Below are 25,198 nucleotides of genomic sequence, written 5' to 3' on the forward strand. Positions count from 1 at the left end.
AACTAAATTGTAGTTGAAGTCCCAGAAACAAAATTGCCCTGAAGTTCTCATATATTTCTTCTTCTGGCTGCCCCTGTTAGGGTTGCCACAGAGGATCATCTTCTTCCATAAGTTCTCATATATTTATAATCGTGGAAGTAAATGGTACTGCTCTTATACCATCACAATGATGTTACTCACTGCACAAATCCTGTTATCTTTGCTTAGCTACTTTAAACAAAACATTTCACAGAATGGTGACATCCACAAAATATTGTGCTGTGGAAGGATAAAACAAATTTTTAAACTTAATTAAACTATCTCAAATGTGACTGAAAACAGATTAAACAAATTCTCCCTGGTGTAGATACATTTTGAACATGCCTTTAACACAGACTGAATGCTCAGGAAAAAAAATTATAAAATAACTGAATTTTAATAATCCAAAACCAAATAATAGTTACACTTGAAGTGAGTTAATAGATGGCCAGCTAAGTTTTTTCTGGAGTAACACCATTTTTTGCTCCAGAGATATTTTTTTGTAGAGGTTGTGAACTGCCAGGGGGTGCACTTACCTCCCTAACCCGACACAGATGGATGCTAGACACAAGTGCAAGCACACACACACACAAATTTTATAATTCTTTTTCCCTGTAGGAAACGCCTTCATTGTTTCGTGAACACTTGAGGTACAATTGGTTACATTTCTTTCTTCCAATTGGAGCGCAGGCAGGTGAAGTGACTTCTTACTTATGGTCGCACAGTGTCAGTAGCAGGATTTTAACCCATAGTTTTAACTTCTACACCACACTTCAGTACAGTAATCCCTCCTCCATCGCGGGGGTTGCGTTCCAGAGCCACCTGCGAAATAAGAAAATCCGCGAAGTAGAAACCATATGTTTATATGGTTATTTTTATATTGTCATGCTTGGGTCACAGATTTGCGCAGAAACACAGGAGGTTGTAGAGAGACAGTAACGTTATTCAAACACTGCAAACAAACATTTGTCTCTTTTTCAAAAGTTTAAACTGTGCTCCATGACAAGACAGAGATGACAGTTCCGTCTCACAATTAAAAGAATGCAAACATATTTTCCTCTTCAAAGGAGTGCCCGTCAGGAGCAGAGTCTGTCAGAAAGACAGAGGAAAGCAAACAAATCAATAGGGCTGTTTGCTTTTAAGTATGCGAAGCACCGCGGCACAAAGCTGTTGAAGGCGGCAGCTCACACCCCCTCCGTCAGGAGCAGACAAAGTGAGACAGAGTTTGTTTTTCAATCAAAAATCAATACGTTCCCTTCGAGCTTTTAAGTATGCGAAGCTCCGTGCAGCATGTCGTTTCAGGAAGCAGCTGCACAAAAGATCACAACGTGAAGATAATCTTTCAGCATTTTTAGACGAGCGTTCCGTATCGTCTAGGTGTGCGAACAGCCCCCCATGCTCAATCCCCCTACGTCAGGATCAGAGAAAGTCAGCGCAAAAAGAAAGAGAAAAGTAAGCGGGTAGCTTCTCAGCCATCTACCAATAGCGTCCCTTGTATGAAATCAACTGGGCAAACCAACTGAGGAAGCATGTACCAGAAATTAAAAGACCCATTGTCCGCAGAAACCCGCGAAGCAGCGAAAAATCCGCGATATATATTTAAATATGCTTACATATAAAATCCGCGATGGAGTGAAGCCGCGAAAGGCGAAGCGCGATATAGCGAGGGATCACTGTACATTCTTTAAACTGATATTTTATTTCTTAATTTTAATGATTTAAATTAAGTCATTTAAATGTCGAGCAGTTAACTAATCCAAATCCTCATTTTAATAATTAGACCCATATAATGTAAGTCCTGTTTAATGTTGGACTTTTTGGAGATTGGCTTTGATGAGCCATTCTTTCTTGAAGGCTACATTGCAGAAGATGTCCGTTGATCTAGCATGGAGAGCTTAGGATTGCTGAATTTGAGGAGGAGGAGGTAGCTAGCCTGCATCACTGTAGAGAATTGGTGGACCTGGCCTAGGTGTCCTTAAGGAAGACAATGTGTACTTCTAAGGTGGTGTGGAAAGGTATCTCCAGACCAGAGACGTAGAAATATGTGGGTCACATTAACACATAGGTGCAAGGGAAAGAGTGCATACTGTCCAAAGACACCAACCCCAGAATTGGAAATGTCAGACCATTTTCAGGACCATTAGGAGCTGTATGGTGAGCCCAAACAGATCATTTGAAAAACCAGTCCCCACAAAGTGAGAGTTTGTAATAGAGGGAGATTGTTAGGGGAATTAAGACAGGTTTGCTCCTGAGACAAAGAGTTTGTTACAGTATGTTGCCTTGCAGATGCACTAATGGGAGACCTCACTGGAAGTGTGGAAAAGCTCATTGCTTTATTTGTCCCCATTGAGAAATGAAATAAATAAATACATAAATGGTTAGATACAATACAGTACAGTTTATTTTTGTATAGCCCAAACTCACACAGGAAGTGCTGCAATGGGCTTTAACAGGCCCTGCCTCTTGACAGCCCCCCAGCCTTGACTCTCTAAGAAGACAAGGAAAAACTCCCCAAAAAAAAAAACCTTGTTAGGAAAAAATGGAAGAAACCTTGGGAAAGGCAGTTCTAAGAGAGACCCCTTTCCAGGTAGGTTGGGCGTGCAGTGGGTGTCAAAAGATACATAAATAAATATACACACGGTTTGGTCTGAACAAACACCAGAATGACTATAAAGCAAGAAAATTAAAAAGAAAAAAAATGTTACTGATCTTGCCCTTTTAATTAGGCTAATGAGTTGATGGGCCTCTCATGAAGTGATGTTACCAGTCCAGCACATCACAGCATGGCTATCACAAAGTTATAGAAGACGTGAAGAATGTCACTTCCTACATTAAAGGAGCTCAGTCTCCTAAGGAAAAAGAGCCTGCTCTGCCTTTTCTTCCTCTGTGTTCTGAGACCAACTTGTCATTAATGTGGACCCCCAAGTACTTGTAGGAGTAGATAACCTCTACATCCACTCCTTGAATAGTGACTTCACATAGAGGCTTTTTGTGCAGAGAAAGTCAATAACCAGTTTCTTGATATTGCTTGTGTTAATATGCAGACAATTCTCTTTGCACTAAGAAGCAAACTTCTCCATCTCAATCCTATTCTCTGTGTCAGCCTCTTTTTCAGTACACACCGTTAAGTGCAGAATCACCTGAGAATTTCTGTAATTGGCATAACCTGGTGTTAACATTTGTTGTTGGAGGTGTGTAGAGCAAAGAGAAAAGGAGACCAAACTGTTTCTTGTGGTGCTCCAGTGTTGTTCACGTCCATATCAGAAACACAGTCCTTGAGTCTCACAAACTGCAATCTGCCTGACAGATAATCCATTTTCCAGGTCACCATAGGCTCATCCACCTGCATATCTCCAAGTTTACCCCTTAACAGGGAGGGCTGGGTGGTACTGAAGGCATTGGAGAAATCAGAAAACATAATCCTCACAGTGCTGCCAGCTTTGTCCAGACGGGAATAAGCCTTGTGGAGCAGATAGGTAGTTGCATCCTCCTTCTCCAATTTTGTCTAATAGGCAAACTTCAGTTGGTTCAGGTGATCTACCACAACAGGACTCATTTAGTCCAGGACCAGTCTCTCAGAGTTCTTCATGATGTAAGACATAAGTGCCACTGGTATGTAGTCATTTGGTGAAGAGGCAGCGGCCTTATTTGGAACAGCAACAGTGCAGGATGTTTTCCACAGCAGTGGCAATTTTTGAAGCCTTCGATACAAACTGAACAGGTGACAGAGAATACCACAATGTTGGTCAGCACAGGTCTTAAGAACTTGAGGACTGATTCCATCTGGTCCTGCAGCTTTTCCTGTGTGTAACTTCTTCAGTTGTCTCCTTACTTGGTCTTCATTTATGGAAAGTCCACACTGGTGGTCAGAGGTGAACTTGTCACTTGCCATTCCAGTTGACCTGGTAGGAATTGTTGATATATTGGGATGGTGTGGAGAGACTGGTCATTGGAAGAAGGTGGCAGTGGGAGGGAAAATCTATTAAAATTTTTTAGCTTTGTCCACATCCGTTTCTACTACCGGAGCCCTAGATTGCTCAAGTTCCGTAACTATACCAAGACCATTACAGACAACCTTCATGTGAGTTTCTTTTCTTCACACAATTTTATCTTTACCAAAAGCTGTATGACCTTCAGAGCTTCTTTTGTCACTGGATTAGAATGCTTTCGTTTTTAGTACAGGCCAGGTTCATACATTAACAGGAAGGGCCAAACAGAAATGAAGCAGCAAATACTGTACGCATAGTTACTTAATTTCTAACCAAAATTTAAGTGCCAAAATAAAAAAAAAATGTAATATAGTAAATGGGCTTATTTTAATGCTGGAAGCATCAAAAATAAAATAAATGAGTTGGACTTGTAGTAACAGAGCAGATTTATGATATTATAGCAGTAAGAGAAAGCTGTGTAAATAAGAAAGGTGGGTATGAGTATAACATAGATGATTACACATTTTTAGGAAGAATAGACAAAAAATAAAATAGAGGTTACCATTTTGTGAAACAAAATTCAAATTCCTCAATTGGAAAATGGGCCACATCTTAGAGAGGACATCTGGAGCTGAAAAGCAGCACCATGTGTCTACATCTGACATTCTCTTTGACTTTCTCTGTTGTAATTGACCATGAACCCCCAGAAGTTTATTTTCTCCTGGGATGCTTCTGACTGGAGTTTTTGTTTTCCTGTCCTCCACTGTGAAATATACTGTATAATTCAACAGTTAATTAGTGGACGGATATTATTGGGTTTCATTTATGTTAATCAGTTTCAAACTACTTTACTTTTCTGTTAAAACAAATCTGAATCTTTATGTGCACCAATTATGTAAAACATAATTTTGCAAAATGTGTAAGTTGTTCTACCCATGCACTAAGTAAAGAGCATTATTCAAAAATTGAATTGAAGTATATGGTGATTTTTGCATTGCCCTGTAAGAGTAAATGAGCATGACTTTGTGTTTTGCACCTCATACAGATGGGGTAGCCTTCTGCAACATTTAAGCATGTATTAGACAAAGGGAGGTGTGCATGAGTTGAACTGTTGTTTCAGCAAAACTCAATTGCAATGTAAATACAGTAATCCCTCCTCGATCGTGGGGGTTGCGTTCCAGAACCCCCCGCGAAAAGTGAAAATCCGCCAAGTAGAAACCATATGTTTATATGGTTATTTTTATATTGTCATGCTTGGGTCACAGATTTGCACAGAAACACAGGAAGTTGTAGAGAGACAGGAACTTTATTCAAACACTGCAAACAAACATTTGTCTCTTTTTCAAAAGTTTAAACTGTGCTCCATGACAAGACAGAGATGACAGTTCCGTCTCACAATTAAAAGAATGCAAACATATCTTCCTCTTCAAAGGAGTGCGTGTAAGGAGCAGAGAATGTCAGAGAGAGAGAGAAAAGCAAACAAATCAATAGGGCTGTTTGGCTTTTAAGTATGCGAAGCACCGCCGTATAAAGCAGTTGCAATGAAGGCAGCAGCTCACACTCCCTCCGTCAGGAGCAGAGAATGTCAGAGAGAGAGAGAGAGAGACAGATAAAAACAAACAATCAAAATCAATACGTGCCCTTCGAGCTTTTAAGTATGTGAAGCACCATGCAGCATGTCGCTTCACGAAGCAGCTGCACAGAAGGGAGCAACGTGAAGGTAATCTTTCAGCATTTTTAGACGAGCGTCCGTATCGTCTAGGTGTGCGAACAGCCCCCCTGCTCACACCCCCTCCGTCAGGAGCAGAGAATGTCAGAGGAAGAGAGAGAGAGAGAAAGTAAGTTGGGTAGCTGCTCAGCCATCTGCCAATAGCGTCCCTTGTATGAAATCATCTGGGCAAACCAACTGAGGAAGCATGTACCAGAAATTAAAAGACCCATTGTCCACAGAAATCCGCGATATATATTTAAATATACTTACATATAAAATCCGAGATAGAGTGAAGCCGCGAAAGGCGAAGCGCAATATAGCGAGGGATTACTGTATCTGTCAGGAGTTTTTCTATACTACTTTATAAGTGCCTTTTCTTTTTCTTTTTATCTGAAGGTATGCTGTGTTGAGTTTGACAGAAAAGATATCAGCATGAATAAGCTTGTTGCTACATCACTGGAAGGCAAATTTCACGTGTTTGACATGAGGACCCAACACCCATCCAAGGGCTTTGCATCAGTTTCTGAAAAGGTAATAGAAATACAGTATTGATTCTTGTCTTTTAAGTTTAATAGTGTTATTTATGTAAAAATATTTTTGGCCATAGTTCAATATCATTTATATCTATGTGACAAACTACTGCCAACAATGTATCTGTTATATATGGTTGTTTATATTACAGATCACATTTTAATGAAGATTTGCTAGTAGCGTTTTGACAAAAAAATATATATTTGTCATGTCTTTTTTTTTTTTTTTTTTTTTTTTAATCAGGCTCATAAATCTACTATCTGGCAGGTGCGCCACTTACCACAAAATCGAGACATATTTATAACAGCTGGTGGATCAGGCAGCCTAAATCTTTGGAAATAGTAAGTTCATTTTCAGTAAAGGATGGTAGCTTTGCTTAATTACTGTATTTAAGATGTGCTGTCTTTCTGCCTTCAGAATTGAAAATATGAGATTTATTTTACCATATATTATTAGACAACATAATCTTATCTGCGGTGGGCTGGCGCCCTGCCCGCGGATTTGTTCCTGCCTTGCGCACTGTGTTGTCTGGGATTGGCTCTAACAGACCCCTGTGACCCTGTGTTATTATATAGTGGTTGGACAGTGGATGGATGGATGTAACATTATAGTATTCTATCCGTGGCAATCTTATTTGCAGTCTAGCATGCAAAATACACTAAAATTCAATGCACATTCATGTACATTTAATTTTGGGACATGATTTCGCTGTTTTTTTTATAATGAAACACACTACAGTAATCCCTCCTCCATCGCGGGGGTTGCGTTCCAGAGCCACCCGCGAAATAGGAAAATCCGCGAAGTAGAAACCATATGTTTATATGGTTATTTTTAGAATGTCATGCTTGGGTCACAGATTTGCGCAGAAACACAGGAGGTTGTAGAGAGACAGGAACGTTATTCAAACACTGCAAACAAACATTTGTCTCTTTTTCAAAAGTTTAAACTGTGCTCCATGACAAGACAGAGATGACAGTTCTGTCTCACAATTAAAAGAATGCAAACATATCTTCCTTTTCAAAGGAGTGCAAAGCAAGCAGTCAAAAAAAAAATCAATACGGCTTTTTGGCTTTTAAGTATGCGAAGCACCGCCGGTACAAAGCTGTTGAAGGCGGCAGCTCACACCCCCTCAGGAAGAGAGAGAGAGAGAGAGATAGAGAGAGATAGCGAGAGACAGATAAAAAAAATCAATACGTGCCCTTTGAGCTTTTAAGTATGCGAAGCTCCGTGCAGCATGTCCTTCAGGAAGCAGCTGCACACAGCCCCCCTGCTCACACACCCCTACGTCAGCGCAAGAGAGAGAGAGAGAGAGAGAGAGAGAAAGTAAGCTGGATAGCTTCTCAGCCATCTGCCAATAGCGTCCCTTGTATGAAATCAACTGGGCAAACCAACTGAGGAAGCATGTACCAGAAATTAAAAGACCTATTGTCCTCAGAAACCCGCGAAGCAGCGAAAAATCCGCGATATATATTTAAATATGCTTACATATAAAATCCGCGATGGAGTGAAGCCGCGAAAGGCGAAGCGCGATATAGCGAGGGATCACTGTACATTTCTTTCCATGACCACTCTTTACTTGTGCCAAAGCTAAATGAATTCAAATTCACATTGAAATAAGCATCAACCATCAACCAAGTATTCTGATCATGCCTGTCTGTATGGTCTCAAACAGCATCTAAATATGCATTGTTTAAAATAAGTAAATATTGTAAAAGGCACCAAGATGGGAGAGAAACGGAGACACCACACAGGATATGGAATTTGAGTGCTTAGACAAATTGTCCTTTTGGTTTGTCAAAAGAAGCAAATTACTTCCATCTTCCCAAGTACCCTCCTTACACTGGTTGTAGTCCTAAGCCATTCTGCAGGATGCCCATCTCCTAGAAAGTGCTCTCTAAAAAGCTGTGGAGCACATGGAATGCTTCTAGGGAGTTTCTTTGTCAACCCACCAGCTCTATGTTCCTACCAGCTGACTTACCCTGTGTGAGACTTGCCCGGACACCACCAGTCGGAGACCACATCTTTATACAAAATACACGTTTATTCACAGTCCTGCTTAAGACACAACACTTTCCAGCACAGCACACTGTGCTTCTTGCACCAATCACCTTAAACTCGGGCCTCTTTCTCACTGTCCGTGGGCCACCTGTCCTCTCTCTCCAGGAGCTTCGTCCTGCTCCTGCTCCCAACTCCAGCTCTCCAATTGGAGGAAGGCGGCCCCTTTTATCTTTACCCGGATGAGCTCCAGGTGCTCTGCCTGACGTCACTTCCTGGTGTGGCGGAAGCGTCAGGAGAGCACCCGGAAGCATTCCGGGTGTCCCTGGAAGGATCAACATCCATGGGTGTGGTGGAAGTAAATATGTCCCGGGCTCCATGAGGTTCGGGGCACCCCCTGGCAGTGGATACTGGCCCCAACGGGCTTGATCCTCCCTGCTCCCCTTCCGTGGGCCTCTTCTAATCCAGGGTGGTTGCCCCCTCGTGGCCCGGAGGACAAATACGCCACACCCCGGTCCCTCCAGGCGTCCCGGCCGGGTCTGACCCTCAGCCTTGTACACCTGCTACTACATTTTTTGCCAAAAAAAAAACACATAGGAGATGTGAGAAACCTCTTTCACCTTATAGCCAGTATGTCAGAAATAAGAAGAGATCTCTATAAATTATGTATTTAAGTAACTTTCACTTTAGCTGTTATGATCCGGACATGGTGATAGACTGTGTATACATATATACACACACATTATATATCTATACTAATAAAAGGCAAAGCCCTCACTGACTGACTAACTCACTCACTCACTCACTCACTCTCTCATCACTAATTCTCCAACTTCCCGTGTAGGTAGAAGGCTGAAATTTGGCAGGCTCATTCCTTACAGCTTACTTACAAAAGTTAGGCAGGTTTCATTTCGAAATTCTACGTGTAATGGTCATAACTGGAACCTGTTTTTTGTCCATATACTCTAATGGAGGAGGCGGAGTCACGTATCGCGTCATCACGCCTCCTACGTAATCACGTGAACTGAAAACAAGGAAGAGATTTACAGCACGAGTCAAATGCAGGAACGAAGGTAAATGACATTAATTGTTGAGTGTCTTTTAATACTGTGTAAGCATACATATTAACACATGTGCAATTAAACGTGTGCATTTACGGGGTGATTTCTCAGGCTTAAAAGCTCGCCTTTTATCAAACGCGGGAACAAAGGTAAATGACGTTAATTGTTGAGTGTCTTTTAATACTGTGTAAGCATACATATTAACACATGTGCAATTAAACGTGTGCATTTACGGGGTGATTTCTCAGGCTTAAAAGCTCGCCTTTTATTAAAAAGGTAAATGCAAACTGTTTTCATTCTGAAGGGCACAAACCACGTTAGATTTCATGCTCAAGAGTAAGCTCAGCACACAGCTTGGTCATATTACAACCGGAGGGGCAAACTGACAACGTGGTATACAAAGAGATCCTTAACAAATAATTATTGATTCATTTTCCCTCAGTTTAAAAAGGTTTACTTTTCTTCTTAATAAAAATTTTAAAGCCGCGGGTATTTTGATATATATCAAAATATATCGCGTCATCACGCCTCCCACGTAAGCACGTGAACTGACCCGCTGCCGTTTGCAATGCCATATTCGCGAGATACAAGTTTAATGAGAAGACACAAGGTATAAACGACAGTTTGGATCACTTTGTAACAGAGTTAAAATTGCTGTAGCGAGAAACTTTTAACTGCCGGGTCTTAGCTAACATTAAATAAACCCGTGGACATCGCAACATCACACAAGAGAGCGGCTCACGTGAAGTGACTGAACGCAGCAGGAGTGATCACTTCGATGAATCAAACCTGTTCAAAAAACACATTACACAATTGATAAGGTACGAAAACAATATGAAATCGATTGTGGATTTGCGTACAGCCACTGAAACTTTGTGACGGCACTAGACTTCAGGTCACGTGTCTGCAAAAGAACCTCATTGAGGCAACTCTCATTTTTTCATCTGACCATATGACATTCTCCCAATCCTCTTCTGGATCATCCAGATGCTCTCTTGCAAACTTCAGACGGGCCTGCACATGTACTGGCTTAAGCAGGGGAACACGTCTGGCACTGCAGGATTTGAGTCCCTGGTGGCGTAGTGTGTTACTGATGGTAGCCTTTGTTACTTTGGTCCCAGCTCTCTGCAGGTCATTCAGTAGGTCCCTCCCGTGTGGTTCTGGGATTTCTGCTCACCATTCTTGTGATCATTTTGACCTCACGGGGTGAGATCTTGCATGGAGCCCCAGATCGAGGGAGATTATCAGTGGTCTTGTATGTCTTCCATTTTCTAATAATTGCTCCCACAGTTGATTTCTTCACACCAAGCTGCTTACCTATTGCAGATTCAGTCTTCCCAGCCTGGTGCAGGTCTACAATTTTGTTTCTGGTGTCCTTTGACAGCTCTTTGGTCTTGGCCATAGTGGAGTTTGGAGTGTGACTGTTTGAGGTTGTGGACAGGTGTCTTTTATATTGATAACGAGTTCAAACAGGTGCCATTAATACAGATAATGAGTGGAGGACAGAGGAGCCTCTTACAGAAGAAGTTACAGGTCTGTGAGAGCCAGAAATCTTGCTTGTTTGTAGGTGACCAAATACTTATTTTCCACCATAACTTGCAAATAAATTCTTTAAAAATCAGACAATGTGATTTTCTGGATTTTTTTTCTCATTTTGTCTCTCATAGTTGAGGTATACCTATGATGAAAATTACAGGCCTCTCTCATCTTTTTAAGTGGGAGTACTTGCACAATTGGTGGCTGCCTAAATACTTTTTTGCCCCACTTTTATATATATATATATATATATATATATATATATATATATATAAAATTAAAGACTGTTCATTTCTTTGTAAATGAGCAAACTTTCAAAATCAGCAGGGGATCAAATACTTATTTCCCCCCACTGTATTTAAATAGTACGTTGAAGAATGTAATGCTATCACAAAGTTATAAGTTTATTGAAATCTTAGAAACAGCAAAATACAGGCTGTTTAACAGGAATCCTGAAATAAATGATGCATATAAAACTGATAAGTTTGATTTCTCATAGGAAGCTTTTAAGTTGGAACAAATGTAAAGGAAAGGAGGGACATATTTGGAAAGTTAAAGCACCATGAGTGGAGAAATCTCATTCAATGTTTCTTTTATTAAAATACATATATTATTGATGTGAATAATATTTTGCCTTTTTCTGTAATACAATATAAAATATATAAATACTAGCAGTAATAGCAGCTTTGAAATACTGGTATATCCATCAAGTTATATAAATATTATATAAATATCAAATAGTTATAAATATCAAAATACTATGCCGGGCTTGTTCTTTAACTCTTTCAGGGCTGATGTCGACTTTTGTCAAAAGGAGGAGTTGACGATAGTAATCAACTGTAAACTGTGACAAAACCAACCGTTACGTTTTAGTTGGACTTTCGTTGCTAGAAGAAAAGTTAGATTCATTGGTCTGACCGAGATTCCCTTTGCTGTCGGGAGTAGCAAGACGCACACAGTGGCAAAAATGGCACTGACATCTAGCGAGAGATCAAAGCGAATGCGTAAAGCAAAATACTCTGTGGACGATGTTTTGCCTATTATCTCTGAAGTGGACTATGACTTGTCGGACTCAGTTTTTGATACAAGTGATTGAAAACGAATGTGAGGTTCCAGGTTCAGCTAATCGGACCCCAGCTCATCGTAGTACTGACAATGTTCGCCAAGGAGGATTGTCACATAACAATGACAAGAGGTAGAAACCAAATTGTAATGCACTGCGACCATGACCGCTGCTGCAGTCCCAGCCACACATTCTTGGCAAACTGGCAACCACAGCATGCAGCAACAGATGTTTTGTGTTGATTTCTGAGTGAAACCATTGTTTTTTGGAAAAAATATTCAGCCCTCGAAGAGTTAAAGTGTGGTGGAGAATGGGATTCACCCCAAGGAACAACAAATGGGGAGTTTATAATCTTGGGGATATTTCAGCATAGAATTTATAAAGAATGCATGAATTACTTGATTTGTCTTAGCACATGCACATTTTATATTTATTATCTGACATTTCCTTTCCAGTATCAAATACATACCACTTAAAAACAATACTAAAAATAAAAATCAAAACATTATAATAGGTGCACTGTTGCATTAGTGAATTCCAAGAAAATTAGGATTTTTACATTTAAACAAACTCTAAAGCTGTTTTTGTAACAACATGTTTTTAAAGTCTGGTTTGTCAGAGAACTACTCTATTATGTTTGTAACATTTGCTATTGTAAACTTTGTGTTTCCTTCCTTTGTAATATTTTTAAACAGCTGCAGAGTAATTATTATCAGATGCATCAAATTAATTCAAATTTTAAATTTCACAAACTCCTGAGAATTAAATTTTTAAAAATGTGTCTCTTTTTTATGTTTGCCCTTACTTTAATGTTTTTGTCCAAAAACAAACTTGACAGCTTTATTAATCTTTTTTTGAGGACTCCTGTACAATAGACTATTTTGCTATTTTCAAGGTTTCCTACATGACTGTGTACAAATACAGAATTAGAAAATTACTTGGGCTCTCGTTACCTCAATCAATCAATCAACTTTATTTAAAATGCAAAATCACCATGCAGCATGGTCCCAATACACTGTACAAATTAGAAGAATACAGTAATCCCTCACTTATCGTGGGAGATAGGTTCCAAGGCCGACCGCGGAAATTCAGTTATCGCGAAGTAGGGACACCATATTTATTTATTTATTTAACGTGTATTTGGACGTTTTTAGACCCTCCCTGTATTGTTTACAACCCACCCTTTACTCTATTAATAACAGGGACAACTGCTAAGCAATATGAAATCGGTAGATAAGTTTACACTTACTGTATAGCGAAGCACACGCAGCTATATATGATGTGATGATGGTGATGAATATGCTGCGCAGTAAAAATGATGACGATTGAAGGTGATAATCCCCTGAATGCAGTATGAAATGTATGAAATCAACTGGGCAAACCAACTGAGGAAGCAAATACCAGAAGTAAAAAGACGCATTGTCTGCAGAAACCCGGGAAGCAGCGAAAAATCCGCGTTATATATTTAGATATGCTTACATATAAAATCCGCAAAGTCGTGAATCCGCGAAAAGTGAACCGCGAAGTAGCGAGGGATTACTGTACATGAAACATGGTATAAAATCTATATATATAATTCACTAAGTCCATGGCAAGCAAGACACACGCAAGTCAGAGCTCCGCCCACCAACTCTAAGACCATGGGATACGACGACAACTCACAGAGCCACGCCCACCAACTCGGACGCAACAACTCGCCAATCACCGCGTCACTCGGGTTCGTCTCTGCTACAGTCCATATTCACCTCTGAGCCACGTTGACTTTTCATTATTCTTTTCGGTTACGACGCACAACTGCATCCACCATCACAAACTGTTTTATAGGCTGCATACAGCGATTTGCATCCGCGACAAACATGCCTCTTCTTAGATGGTCTGCATACAGCGATACGCATCTACGACAAACATGCCTCTTCTTACATGGTCCTGCAGGAACACGGAAAACGTCTGACTACAAAATTTCATACCATCTCCTATATATATATAATCCACTAAGCAGCCGAACAGGGCTCACAAGAAGCAGCACGCAAGACAGACCGTGTGATACGAACGACAGAGCCACGCACGCCAACTCACAGAGCCCCGCCCTCCAACTCTAATATCATGGGATCCTTAAAAGAAATGTGAAAGTTTAAAAAACACAACAATAGAAAAACACCAACTCTAAGATCATGGGATCCTTAAAACAATCCTTTAAAACTGAGGTTAAAACATATTGCAGGAAGCAGTCTTTAAAAACCAATTAAAAAACACAACAATAGAAAAACACCAACTCTTAAGATCATGGGATCCTTAAAACAATCCTTTAAAACTGAGGTTAAAACACATTGCAGGAAGCAGTCTTTAAAAACCAATACGCCCAGTGCCTCTTTTTCATTAGCGTCTCACCTGCTTCACCGATGCGGGCCCTGCAATAGGCGAGACGCTCTCTCAGCAGCTGACCTTCTCTGTGCCTGACTCCACTACTGCCAGTCGCCTGACCGATCCTTGGCTCCGGTCGGCTCCCCCTGACAGTGGCTTGGGATTCCCCAACGAACAAGGCTCTCACGTTGGGGACACCACATCCCAAGTCCCGACTCCCGTGGAGAGTCTCCTACCTTCCAGTCACTCCCGCTCTCCGAAGTAATCTCAGCGGAAGCGACCACAACTACTTCTCCCCCAGGTGTCGGCCAAACACCCAGGCTGTCTGCTCAGCTGCCGCGAGCCTGCTCTCGCTCGCTCTAACGTACCGGCTTTCTCTCTCTTCTCACTCGCTCGCACACTGCACAGGTGAGAAACGCCCGCAGCACGACTCCACCCGGAAACCGTTTCAGCCACACTTCCACGCCCCTCGCTACGCTGTGAGCACGGTGATTATTTAAAAATGGCCTTTTGAAGGGGGGCTGTGGACCCGCTATACCACAGGAACACCTGTGACATTGCCTTCACATTGTTTTCCTTTTATTTCTGATCCCGTCAAGCAGATCAGACACCCAGGCAAACAACACTGAATAATCAATGGCTGCAACTACTTTGCCCGCCCCCAACTCCTCACCTGAGTCGGTTTCATCTGAGTTCAGCAGTGTTTCCCAAACTCGGTCCTGGTGAACCCCTGTGGCTGCAGGGTTTTGTTCCAACCGGATTCCTAATCATTGACAATGCCTTTCATTTAGCGTTTTTTTTTTTTTTTTCTTTTATTCGACATTCAGAAAAGCAAAGCAGCGTGGTTTTTACATTTATAAGACATTTAGAAATATTTCTGCTTTTGCTATAGATTTAAATGCTTAACTCTCTTTTGTTGATTTCATTATACTTTGCCCTTTCTCTGTGCAGTTTTTCCCTCTTCATTGTATCTTAATAATGACAATATACTGTATATTGTTCCCTAAACACAGAACTTGGGAAATATCAGTTCACTTAATTAGCCCAGGAGTTCAATATTAAAAACAGAAGCTGGTTGGAACAAAAACCTGCAGGCACAGGGGTTCACCAGGACCGAGTTTGGGAAACACTGGTGTACAGTCCACATGCACCTGTGAGTCACGTTGACTGTTCATTTTCCAAACACATCCTGAGTCGCTTTGGTCTGTGCTACGGTCCACATGCACCTCTGAGCCACATTGACTGTTCATTTTAGTTCCGACCATACACAATGCCGACTGGCGATCCGGCTGCGTTATTCCCATGACCCGCCAGGCAGCCAACCGGGTAACCAAAGACTTTGGGTTCCGGGGGGAGTATGGTTGCAAAGCTGAAACTGAAAGGAATTGATGGAAGGGCTTAATTTGACTCAAGACGGGAAACCTCACCCGGCCCGAACGTGGCTCACAGGTGCATGCGACTGCGGCAGTGTGTGGAAAATGAACAGTCAACGTGACTCACAAGTGCATGTGGACTGTACACAGACGAAAGAAATTCAGGTGAGGTGTTGGGGACAGACACATGAGCAGGCTATGCGTACTGAACGATGACTAAGAGATGACTTAAGAAATCGGCAGACTAGAATGGCGGGGGCGGAATGGGCGTCAGACGATCGAACTTGCCTATCTAGAGGATGTAAATGTCCTAACACGGGTTCCGTAGGTGAACCTGTTGGACGGTTAGGACCCGAAACCTCTCTGGCCTGCTTCCCCGCCTTCTCTCCAGAGTTCCATCTCTGCATTCATTTACAGTCGTATCCTCAAACCCACCCCATTTGGACAACTGTGTCTTTCAGGAAGTGTTAACCCATCAATACATAATTATGCAGCGTATGCTACGCCACGGGTTGGCTAGTTAGCAAATAAAACAAATTAAAATAAAACAACATCAATGTTAAAGAAATAATAACTAATAAAACTGGAATAAAATAACATTGAAACATTAAAAGTTAAGATATGTCAACAAAGGAATAATATAATAAGGGACATTTCAAGGATGACAGACCTGATTGAAATCTAAGGCACATTGTAATGAAGGGATTAAAAGGTAGGTTTTAATTCTTTATTTAAAAGTCTTAATTGAGTGTGCTTCTCTTACACATAATGGCAGGCCATTCCAAAGATGAGGTGCATGATAGGCAAATGCTCTTTGACCAACTGATTTTTTTCTTAACTGAGGGAATGTCCAAAAGACTAGCATTAAGAGGACGTACCAGAGTGTATGGTGTAATTAGCTGAGGTAAATAAGAAGGTGCAAGTCAATGCAAGGCCTTATATGTTAAAAGAAGTTTAAGATCACCTCTTGTTTGTACTGATAAACATTGAAGCGAAGTTAGAACAGTTATGTGCTCAGTTTTTTTTTGTTTTTTGTCAAGATTCTAGCTGCAGCATTCTGAATGAGCTGAAGACTTCTAGTGGCACAACTAGGGAGACCGGAGAAAAGGGCATTACAATCAGTGTTTCAGCATCATGCAGAGATAGAATAGATCATATTCTTGTAATATTACTAAGATGAAAGAATGCTGTCTTAGTAATAGCCTTGATATGAGACTGGAGTGTAGGACGATTATCGAAAATTACTCCCAAGATTTTAAATAGTTGAATTTTCTCAGATAGAACAGCCATCAATATTAACATTCAATTTCTTACACAGATATCCATATTTGGCTGGTCTAACAACCAATAATTCTGCTTTATCAGCATTTAAGAGCAGAAAGTTCATATTCATCCATTTTTAAATTTCCAACAGACATGCTTCTAAATTTAGCAGTTGGGAGAGGTAATTTGGCTTTACAGGTACATAGAGCGGTGTATCATCAGCGTAACAATGAAAATTAACACCATATTTACAAATTATGTCACCAAGGGGAATCATATAGATGGAAAAAAGATCCCTAGGATATACCAAACTTTGCTTCAGAAATTTAAGAAATTTCATTACTGTAACTTACACGTTGATTTCTGTTCGGTAAATAAGAATGAAACCATGTAAGTACCTTCCCCTGGATGTCAATGTGTTTCTCCAAGTGGGTTAAAAGTAAGCCATGGTCTACGGTATCAAAAGCAGCACTTAAGTCAAGAAGCAGCAACACTGACATCAAATTTGAATCAACAGTGATCAGCAGATCCTTGATTATTCTGGTCAAAGCAGTTTCTGCAGAATGACGGGACCAATAGCCGGATTGAAATTTGTCAAAAAGATTGTCACACAAGTAGGCATTAAGTTGATCAGCGACAGCCCTTTCAAGTAATTTAGACATTAAAGAAAAATTGGAAATTGGTCAATAGCTATTCAGAATTATTGGATCCAAGCCAGGTTTTTTAGGCAGTGTCTTAATATTGGCAGTTTTAAAAGCGGAGGGCACAGAACCAATGGATAGTGACTTATTGATAATATTCAAGCTGGGACCAATTAAAACAGGAGACAGTTCCTTCAGAAGATAAGATGGTATCGGGTCTAATATGCAGGTTGTAGGTTTGGAAGCAGTTATCAGGCTGGACAAAGCCTCAGGGGAAATTAATGCAAATTGTGAAAAATTGCAAGAGGTCCGAGCCACAGTGCCTGTATTCATGAAAGTGTTGGAGGTGTCATAACCAGCATTCTGAGAGAAATGTAAGCCATTGATTTTATCTCTAATCAAGTCAATCTTATTTATGAAAAATCTCAGAAACTCATCTGCATTGAATGGAGAGATGTGTGCAGGAGCATTCTGTGTGAGCTTGATAACGGTATCAAACAAAAATCGTGGATTATTTCTGTGTTAATCAGGTCAGAGAAATATACCGTTCTAGCAGCTGAAAGTGCTTGTTTATAATTTTTAAAACTTTGTTGCCTGTATTGAATAAATTTATGAGATGGTATTGCATTTTTCAAATATATAAAATGTGTGCTTTCACTTACAAGCTATTCAAATGAACATTAGTTTGCCATCATCAAAACCAAATAAATGATACAAATTTGGTGTTTGCAAATTCAGATTTACAAATGAAATGTATGGTTTTGCCCATCCTCCTGTGTGTTTCAGCGATTATGTGAAACATATATTAATAGTGTGATGCCCTTTTTCCTTCAAAGCACTGAAACACTAAATAAGTTTTATTTCGGTATTGAAAAATGGAGCCGGTCATATTATCACCAGAGTAGACAAGGAAAATAGCCACTTTGTTTTAATTATGCCTCAATGTTTTCTTGCTACATCTGCTGTTAGTGCTGCCAGTCTTCACACATGTGAGGCCACCCCGGCAACTCTGAACTACACAAACGGATTGGAAAATGTACAGGTGTATTAATTGATGGACAGGTGTAAAAGTGCTCATTATAATCAGAGAATGAATACGAAGCCTCCATTCATTTATCAAGTCTGTGTAGAACACTATTAGAAAGTGATTAATCTCAATATCTTTTCATCTCCTCGTATAAATGCATAACAATATAAGTTTAATGTTTATACCTGATTTGATCGGAAAGCTTGTGGTGTGTGTGTATGTGTGTGTGTTTTTTTTTTTTTTAAACACTGGAATTCCTGAAGCCTACAAAGCCTTCGCATCTCTCCATTCAGCATCTTTTGTTTTGTAAATGTGTTGATAACCACAAGCAGCAAGCTGTTCGCTATCCCATCCCCCCACCGCCGCAGAGAGGTCAAAAAGCTCTTTCAGTTCAAGCCTTGATTATCTGGGAGTGAGGTACCTGGAGCTGTATAGGGTAAATAATATATCATTATTTGGAACATATGCATTTCATGTGTGTTCCCTGTCTACAAAGATCTATGTAAGTGTAGGATGATAGGAAATGCAAGAAATGTTGAACACATACCTAAAAGACTAACGTTTTTCATGTTTTAGTACTAACAACAAAATTTTGGCATGAAGTGTATAATGTGTGAAGACTGAAGTCCAAATATCAAATAAGCACTTTCACAAAATGTACAAGTATAACAAAACAAGTGCGCTTTTCTTCAAGACTATAACCGAAGAAAAAAGAAATCAGGTAAATCACTTAAGAACTGCTGACTCATAATAAAGAAGTCACAGGTTCGAGCCTTGCCGCTTCCCAAAATGAACATTTTGAGTGGTGAGCTGCACTTACTGTTACTATTATACAATGAAAACATACATTTGATTTGAGCCTGTAACAGCCTGTGTAAATGTATGGTACTTGTAAAGGTTAGCTTTTTTTTTATTTTTTTTTATTCAATTTTATTCTCTCAGTCATGCTCATGTTCACCCCAATCTGACACTGCTGTTCTCAGATAAAGACGTGATATAGCAGATGTGAACTCAGATGAGGATGACAGTTCTTTATTTGAAAACAGCAGTGTCAGATCAGGGGGAGTGTGAATGTGACTGAGAGAATAAAACTCAATTTAAAAAAAAAAAAAGCTAACCTTTACAAGTACTATACATTTACACCGGCTGTTACAGACTCAAATCAAATTTATGTTTTTATTGTATAACTAGCCGATGTCCACGGTAGCATATGGCGGTGTAAGAATAGGAATGGAAAACGGTCAGAAAGGAATTCAGAAATCAAGAAGAAATAAATACTTCTTGAAAGACGCAGTGTGCATATTGAATTTCCAGCCAAGCAGGATTACATGTGAAAGTGATAAATAAATCAGGCTTTCCGAATTTACGTACTATGGCCATGGCATCCTGATAGTTTTGTTGCATGTATCTTGGACTTCCTGGAAATGTGGACGGTAATATGATCATTTTGCCTACACAAACGTTGTTATTTTCAGTGTTTGCTTGCAGTGCATCTGATAGTTCGACGCGCAGATCTTGTTGATGTAATCTGAGATAGTTGAGACACGCGCCCTCTATTTTAACATATGCATCTACGACGTACTGTTGGAATAGTTTGCCGCTGGAGTGCAAAATACTAAATGTATTCCTCATTGCTAATCTGTACACATAAAATTGGCATTGAGTAAGCCTTATTCGCTTGGCGGTTCTTTTATCGGGAACATGTTGTAAATCTTTGTGCCAGCCAATATCTCTGTAAGGGAATAAAAGTGGGTAAACCATAGGATCGCAATTCATATTGAGCATGGAAATCTGTTTACAGGAGTTGTCTATGGGATAGATGCAAATGTCCCTTTCGGCTGGCATTTCGACATCTTCTCCGACGAAAATCGCTGCAACACTGGTGTGACATGTCGGGGCATTGTATCGTCATAAATCCTGCCCAGGGGTTTCCTTGAAAACCATTCGTACAGATGCTGTTGGACTGGACTGAGCGATTTCGTGCATGTGTTTGTATGATTTAGTGAAGGGGTTGATGATTCTGAGCATGGAATCTAGCTGGAGAAGTACATTTTCGCTGCATGCAGAATTTGCTTTATTTTGTAAGCATACTTTAGTAGCTTGCGCTGTGTCAAAAACGTATAACTGTCCATATCCTGGAGAGGTAGAAGTGTTAGCGTATATTGGAGAGATTTGGTGATAAATTTGCCAATTTTTAATTGTGCCTTCTGAAATAATTTGTCTACCTGCAGTCTCACAATTACACATGCATATGGTACCATTAGGTTTTTGGATCTTTAATAGCAACTTGGTACCAAAAAATTGGTTCTTATGAATTCCCTAATTTTAGAACATTAGAGCAGTTGTGACAAGAGCAGGCCATTCAGTCCGACAAGCTTGTCCATCCTGTTCACCAAAATTTTTCAACATAACATCAAGTTGACATTTGGAGGTCTCACACTACTTAGTAATTTATTCCATGTGTCTATGATACTTTGCATGAAGAAAAACCTATGCATCAGTCCAGTTAAGACTGAAGATATTGGAAGGTTTACTTTATGACTCAAATGTTAGTGTAGGATTGACAGGCATAGATATATGAAACATTGGAACTTCTGGAACAGATGGTACCTTTTCTACTGTGACAGGTTTCATTTGAACCAGAGAGGTACCAGTGTAATGAGGAAGCATGTGAGTAGGTTAGTGGAAGGTTGATTAAACTGGGGAATGTGGGAGTTTAGGACAAGCCACATCAATATTTTATATAAAGTGAGAGACAGTCTTATAAATACAAATATACAAAATATGTGCTCATCTTAATGCCAGGAGTATCAGGAATTAAACAAGTGAGTTGTTATATGTTGATGCAGTTACTTATGATGTAATAGCAATAACGGAGACCTGATTGAATAATAGAGATGGAGATGAGTATTGGTACACATTTTGTAGAATAGAAAAGAAAAAAACTGGAGGACGGATTGTGGTTTATGCAAAACAGAATTGTGATGCATGTTGTGTCAAAGAATAAAATCCCAAACCAATAATATCCACATCCAGGAAATCATGCAGAGTCCAAAAGCCTTCTTGTTTCAGTTTACAGTTCTATTAACATTAGAATTACCAGAGCCTACAAAAAACTCATAAATCCGGCCCACCTTAAATCCCTTCGCACCTCTCCGTCAGCGTCTTTTGTCTTCTAAATGAGTCGAGCAGCAAGCAAGCAGGCTGTTATACTATCCCATCCCACCCACCCCCACCCCCCCACGCCTAAGAACGGGCGAGAAGTTCTCCCAGTTCCTGCCTTGATTGATTATCTGGGAGTGAACTACCCAGAATCGTAAGGGGAAATAATTTGATGTGTGTTTTGTGTCTACAACAATCTATGTAAACACATCATTAAAACAGAAATGTTTTTCATGTTTTAGTAATAAATAACAAAACGTAGACATGAACTGTATAATGTGTGAAGGCTGATGGCCAAATATCAAATAAACACTTTCACAAAAGGTGCAAGTACAATACGACAGCTTCCATGGTGAAGCGGTAAGATCCACTGACTTATAATCCAGAGGTCGTGAGTTCAAAACCATCTCCCCGGCAAACTTATCATTTTCAGTAGTGAGCTGCTCTTAATGTTAATATTTTACAATAAAAACATACATTTGATTTGTGTCTGTAACAGCCGGTGTAAATTTATAGTACTTGCAAAAGTTAGCGGTTTTATTTTTTTTTTTTTTATTATTCTCTCAGTCACGATCATGATACAACACCCACCCAACCCCAATCAGAAAATATCATCGCACTAATGCAATATTATTTGAAAGCGAACAGCATCAGATCAGGTGTGAATTTATACTGCCGCTGTTAGTTAGAGTCAGATCAGAAGTGGGGGGAGGGAGAGCATGAGCGTGGCTGAGAGAATAAAACTGAAAAAAAAGCTTAACTTTTAGAAATGCCATACATTTACAGCTGATTGGTACTATTCAGGTCATAAAATGATTTCTTCAAATTGTCACACATATTTGTCTTTCTTTTTTGCCCGGTGCTGCATTGACATCATGCACCAGAAGGCGTGGGCTTATGCAGTGCAAGCAGAAGCACATAGGTGGCCAGTTGCTTGTGCTATAACACAGTTGACTTGATGGCGATCAACACACATGTACTGTACAAGGCATGCATGGGTGCCACTGAGAAAAAATGAGTTCTTTGCTCACCTTGCAGAGGAGCTTCGTTGTCACTTCTTACAAGAAAAGGCGATGGATAAAGCAAAAGAGGATGCAACATCGACAAGCTTCTGTTTCAAGACCGCCGCTTCCCCAGCCCCTTCAGTGTAATAGTAACCACAGTACAGAGAGAAGTGTGTGCATTGTAACAGGTACACATGTGGTAAACGTAGAAAGGACGGCCCTTGGGTGTGTAGGAACTGTTAACATTTGAATCTAATGATTGCATATAGCTCGGAACTGACCTCTCTGTACTATTCTTTCCTCTGCATGTCCTGGAGTACAAAAGAAACAGCGCCATGCCCCAAAAGTGGACACTGGCAAGATCATAAAAAAAAAAAAAATGTGGTCACTGAATACAAGCGCAAGAAGGCTTGTGAATGAATATGAATAATGTTGCATCAGTGCCACAAAGTTTTCCGAAATGTACTATACAGGTCATAAAATGAGTTATTCCAAATATCATATATACCTATGTCTTTGTTTTTTTTGTCAGTGTGGCTTTGACATCATGGACCATAAGGTGCATACTAATTCAGCGTGAGCAGGAACACTCAATAAAACTGAATTAAAAAAAATTCAAGTGATGGTGAGATACGAAGAAGGCAGATTCACCAGCATTTGTGTGTCAGTTTTTATCCCTCCAGATCAGAGAATTTCCAGTTCCATTGTCTCAAAATACCACTCACATCTACAGTTATTTCCAGTTTCAGATAAAAAGTAACTGCATCAGTTCTGGGACAGGGAGTGGGTATTGTATCGTGATCGTGACTGAGAGAATAAAAGAAAAAAGTCTGAGAAAAAAAAAACGCTAACTTTTACAAGTACTATAAATGTACACCAGCTGTTACAGACACAAATCAAATGTAGGTTTTTATTGTATAATATTAACAATAAGAGCAGCTCACTACTCAAAATGGTAAATTTTGTTTTGGTTTTGGTTTTGAACTCACGACCTCCAGTGTAAGAGCCATTTCCTAGTTATATAAGATTCATAAATATTTTATTAGATGACAATGCATAATCTATGGGAGGTTCCTATAACCCCCATAAGTCGAGTAGAATTGGTATATTCTTGCCATTTCTAACAGCTCTGACTAAACATTATTCTCAGTTAGTGACTAGCCTTGCCATGTGTAAGGTGTAGAGGGCATATGGTTTTAAACCGTAAGACTATGGGCCTACGGGCCTTTTAAGTGTGTGAAGTAATTCTTAAGAAAACATGTTTATTTAAGTGCAGAACCGTACGCTTAAGGCTTACAAAAGAAGAAATTAAGAACTTTTAAGTACAGAAATAACTAAAGTTTCTCAAGAAAAGCTAAGTTTAGAGAAGATATATTTTTCCTTTTTTTGCCTTTTATTCTAGGTGTGTAACTACTTTTTTCTTTATTCTTGTGTGGATTATTTGCTTTTAATTTTCACTAAATATGTTTAAAACGAACTATCAAACTGAGAGGTTTCTTTCAGCACGTGTTATTCCTGTGCTTGAACTCGCCTTATACTTCGGCGGCTACATCCGTATTATAAATCCGCGGATCTTACCTCTGTGCCACGGAAGCTGTCGTATTGTACTTGTACCTTTTGTGAAAGTGTTTATTTGATATTTGACCATCAGCCTTCACACATTATACAGTTCATGTCTACATTTTGTTATTTATTACTAAAACATGAAAAACATTTCTGTTTTAACGAGGTGTTTACATAGATTGTTGTAGACACAAAACACACATCAAATTATTTCCCCTTATGATTCTGGGTAGCTCACTCCCAGATAATCAATCAAGGCAGGAATTGGGAGAACATCTTGCCCGTTCTGAGGCGGTGGTTGGGGGGGTTTGTGGGAGTATAGCAGGCTGCTTGCTGCTTATCGACACATTTAGAAGACAAAAGACGCTGACGGAAAGGTGCAAAGGGATTTAAGGTGGGCCGGATTTATGAGTTTTTACGTTGGCTCTGGTAATTCTAGTGTTAAAGATAATAAAAAGCTGTGTTCTGTCCATGGAGAGAGCTGCTGTTCCTGTGCAAAAGGACATTTTTAGACATAGCTTAAGATAAGATACCTTGACATGCCTGCTATGCAAATGAACAACACCTAATCACATTATGCCACCTTTGTGTGATCACCCATCAGTCATGCACACTTCTTATTAATTTTGTGTCATTCCATGTCCTTTAATCATTATGCTAATGATTAGTACCTTTTGGCATTTTGCTGTCTTTGTCTGGTCTGTTTTTCAACAATATCTCCTTACTGCTAATTCTCCACTCTTTTGCATCGACTTTCAAGGTGTCATTCAAGGTGTTTAAATCATATTGGTGAGATTACAGAATACTTTAAAATAATGTCTTACAAGGTACAGAATCTCAAAGTAATACAAGTGCTTAATTAAAATAAGTGCTTAAACATATTATACATTGTACTTTCCATGCATAGTGTATTGCAATTACAGTAATCCCTCCTCCATCGCGGGGGTTGCATTCCAGAAC

At 39.8% G+C, this 25,198-nt stretch overlaps 1 protein-coding gene across 1 annotated transcript in view; it reads left to right on the forward strand.

Annotated features, from left to right (window-relative positions):
- dnaaf10 (dynein axonemal assembly factor 10) overlaps nt 1-25,198 on the forward strand; it is a 222,300-nt gene that overhangs the window by 176,490 nt on the left and 20,612 nt on the right. The window contains exons 6-7 of the mRNA XM_028820267.2: nt 6,055-6,189; nt 6,433-6,530. Of these exons, the coding sequence (XP_028676100.1) occupies nt 6,055-6,189; nt 6,433-6,530 (233 nt within the window). The remainder of the gene's footprint in view (nt 1-6,054; nt 6,190-6,432; nt 6,531-25,198) is intronic.

Source organism: Erpetoichthys calabaricus, chromosome 15 (genome assembly GCF_900747795.2).
Source record: "Erpetoichthys calabaricus chromosome 15, fErpCal1.3, whole genome shotgun sequence".
Lineage (NCBI taxonomy): Eukaryota > Metazoa > Chordata > Cladistia > Polypteriformes > Polypteridae > Erpetoichthys > Erpetoichthys calabaricus.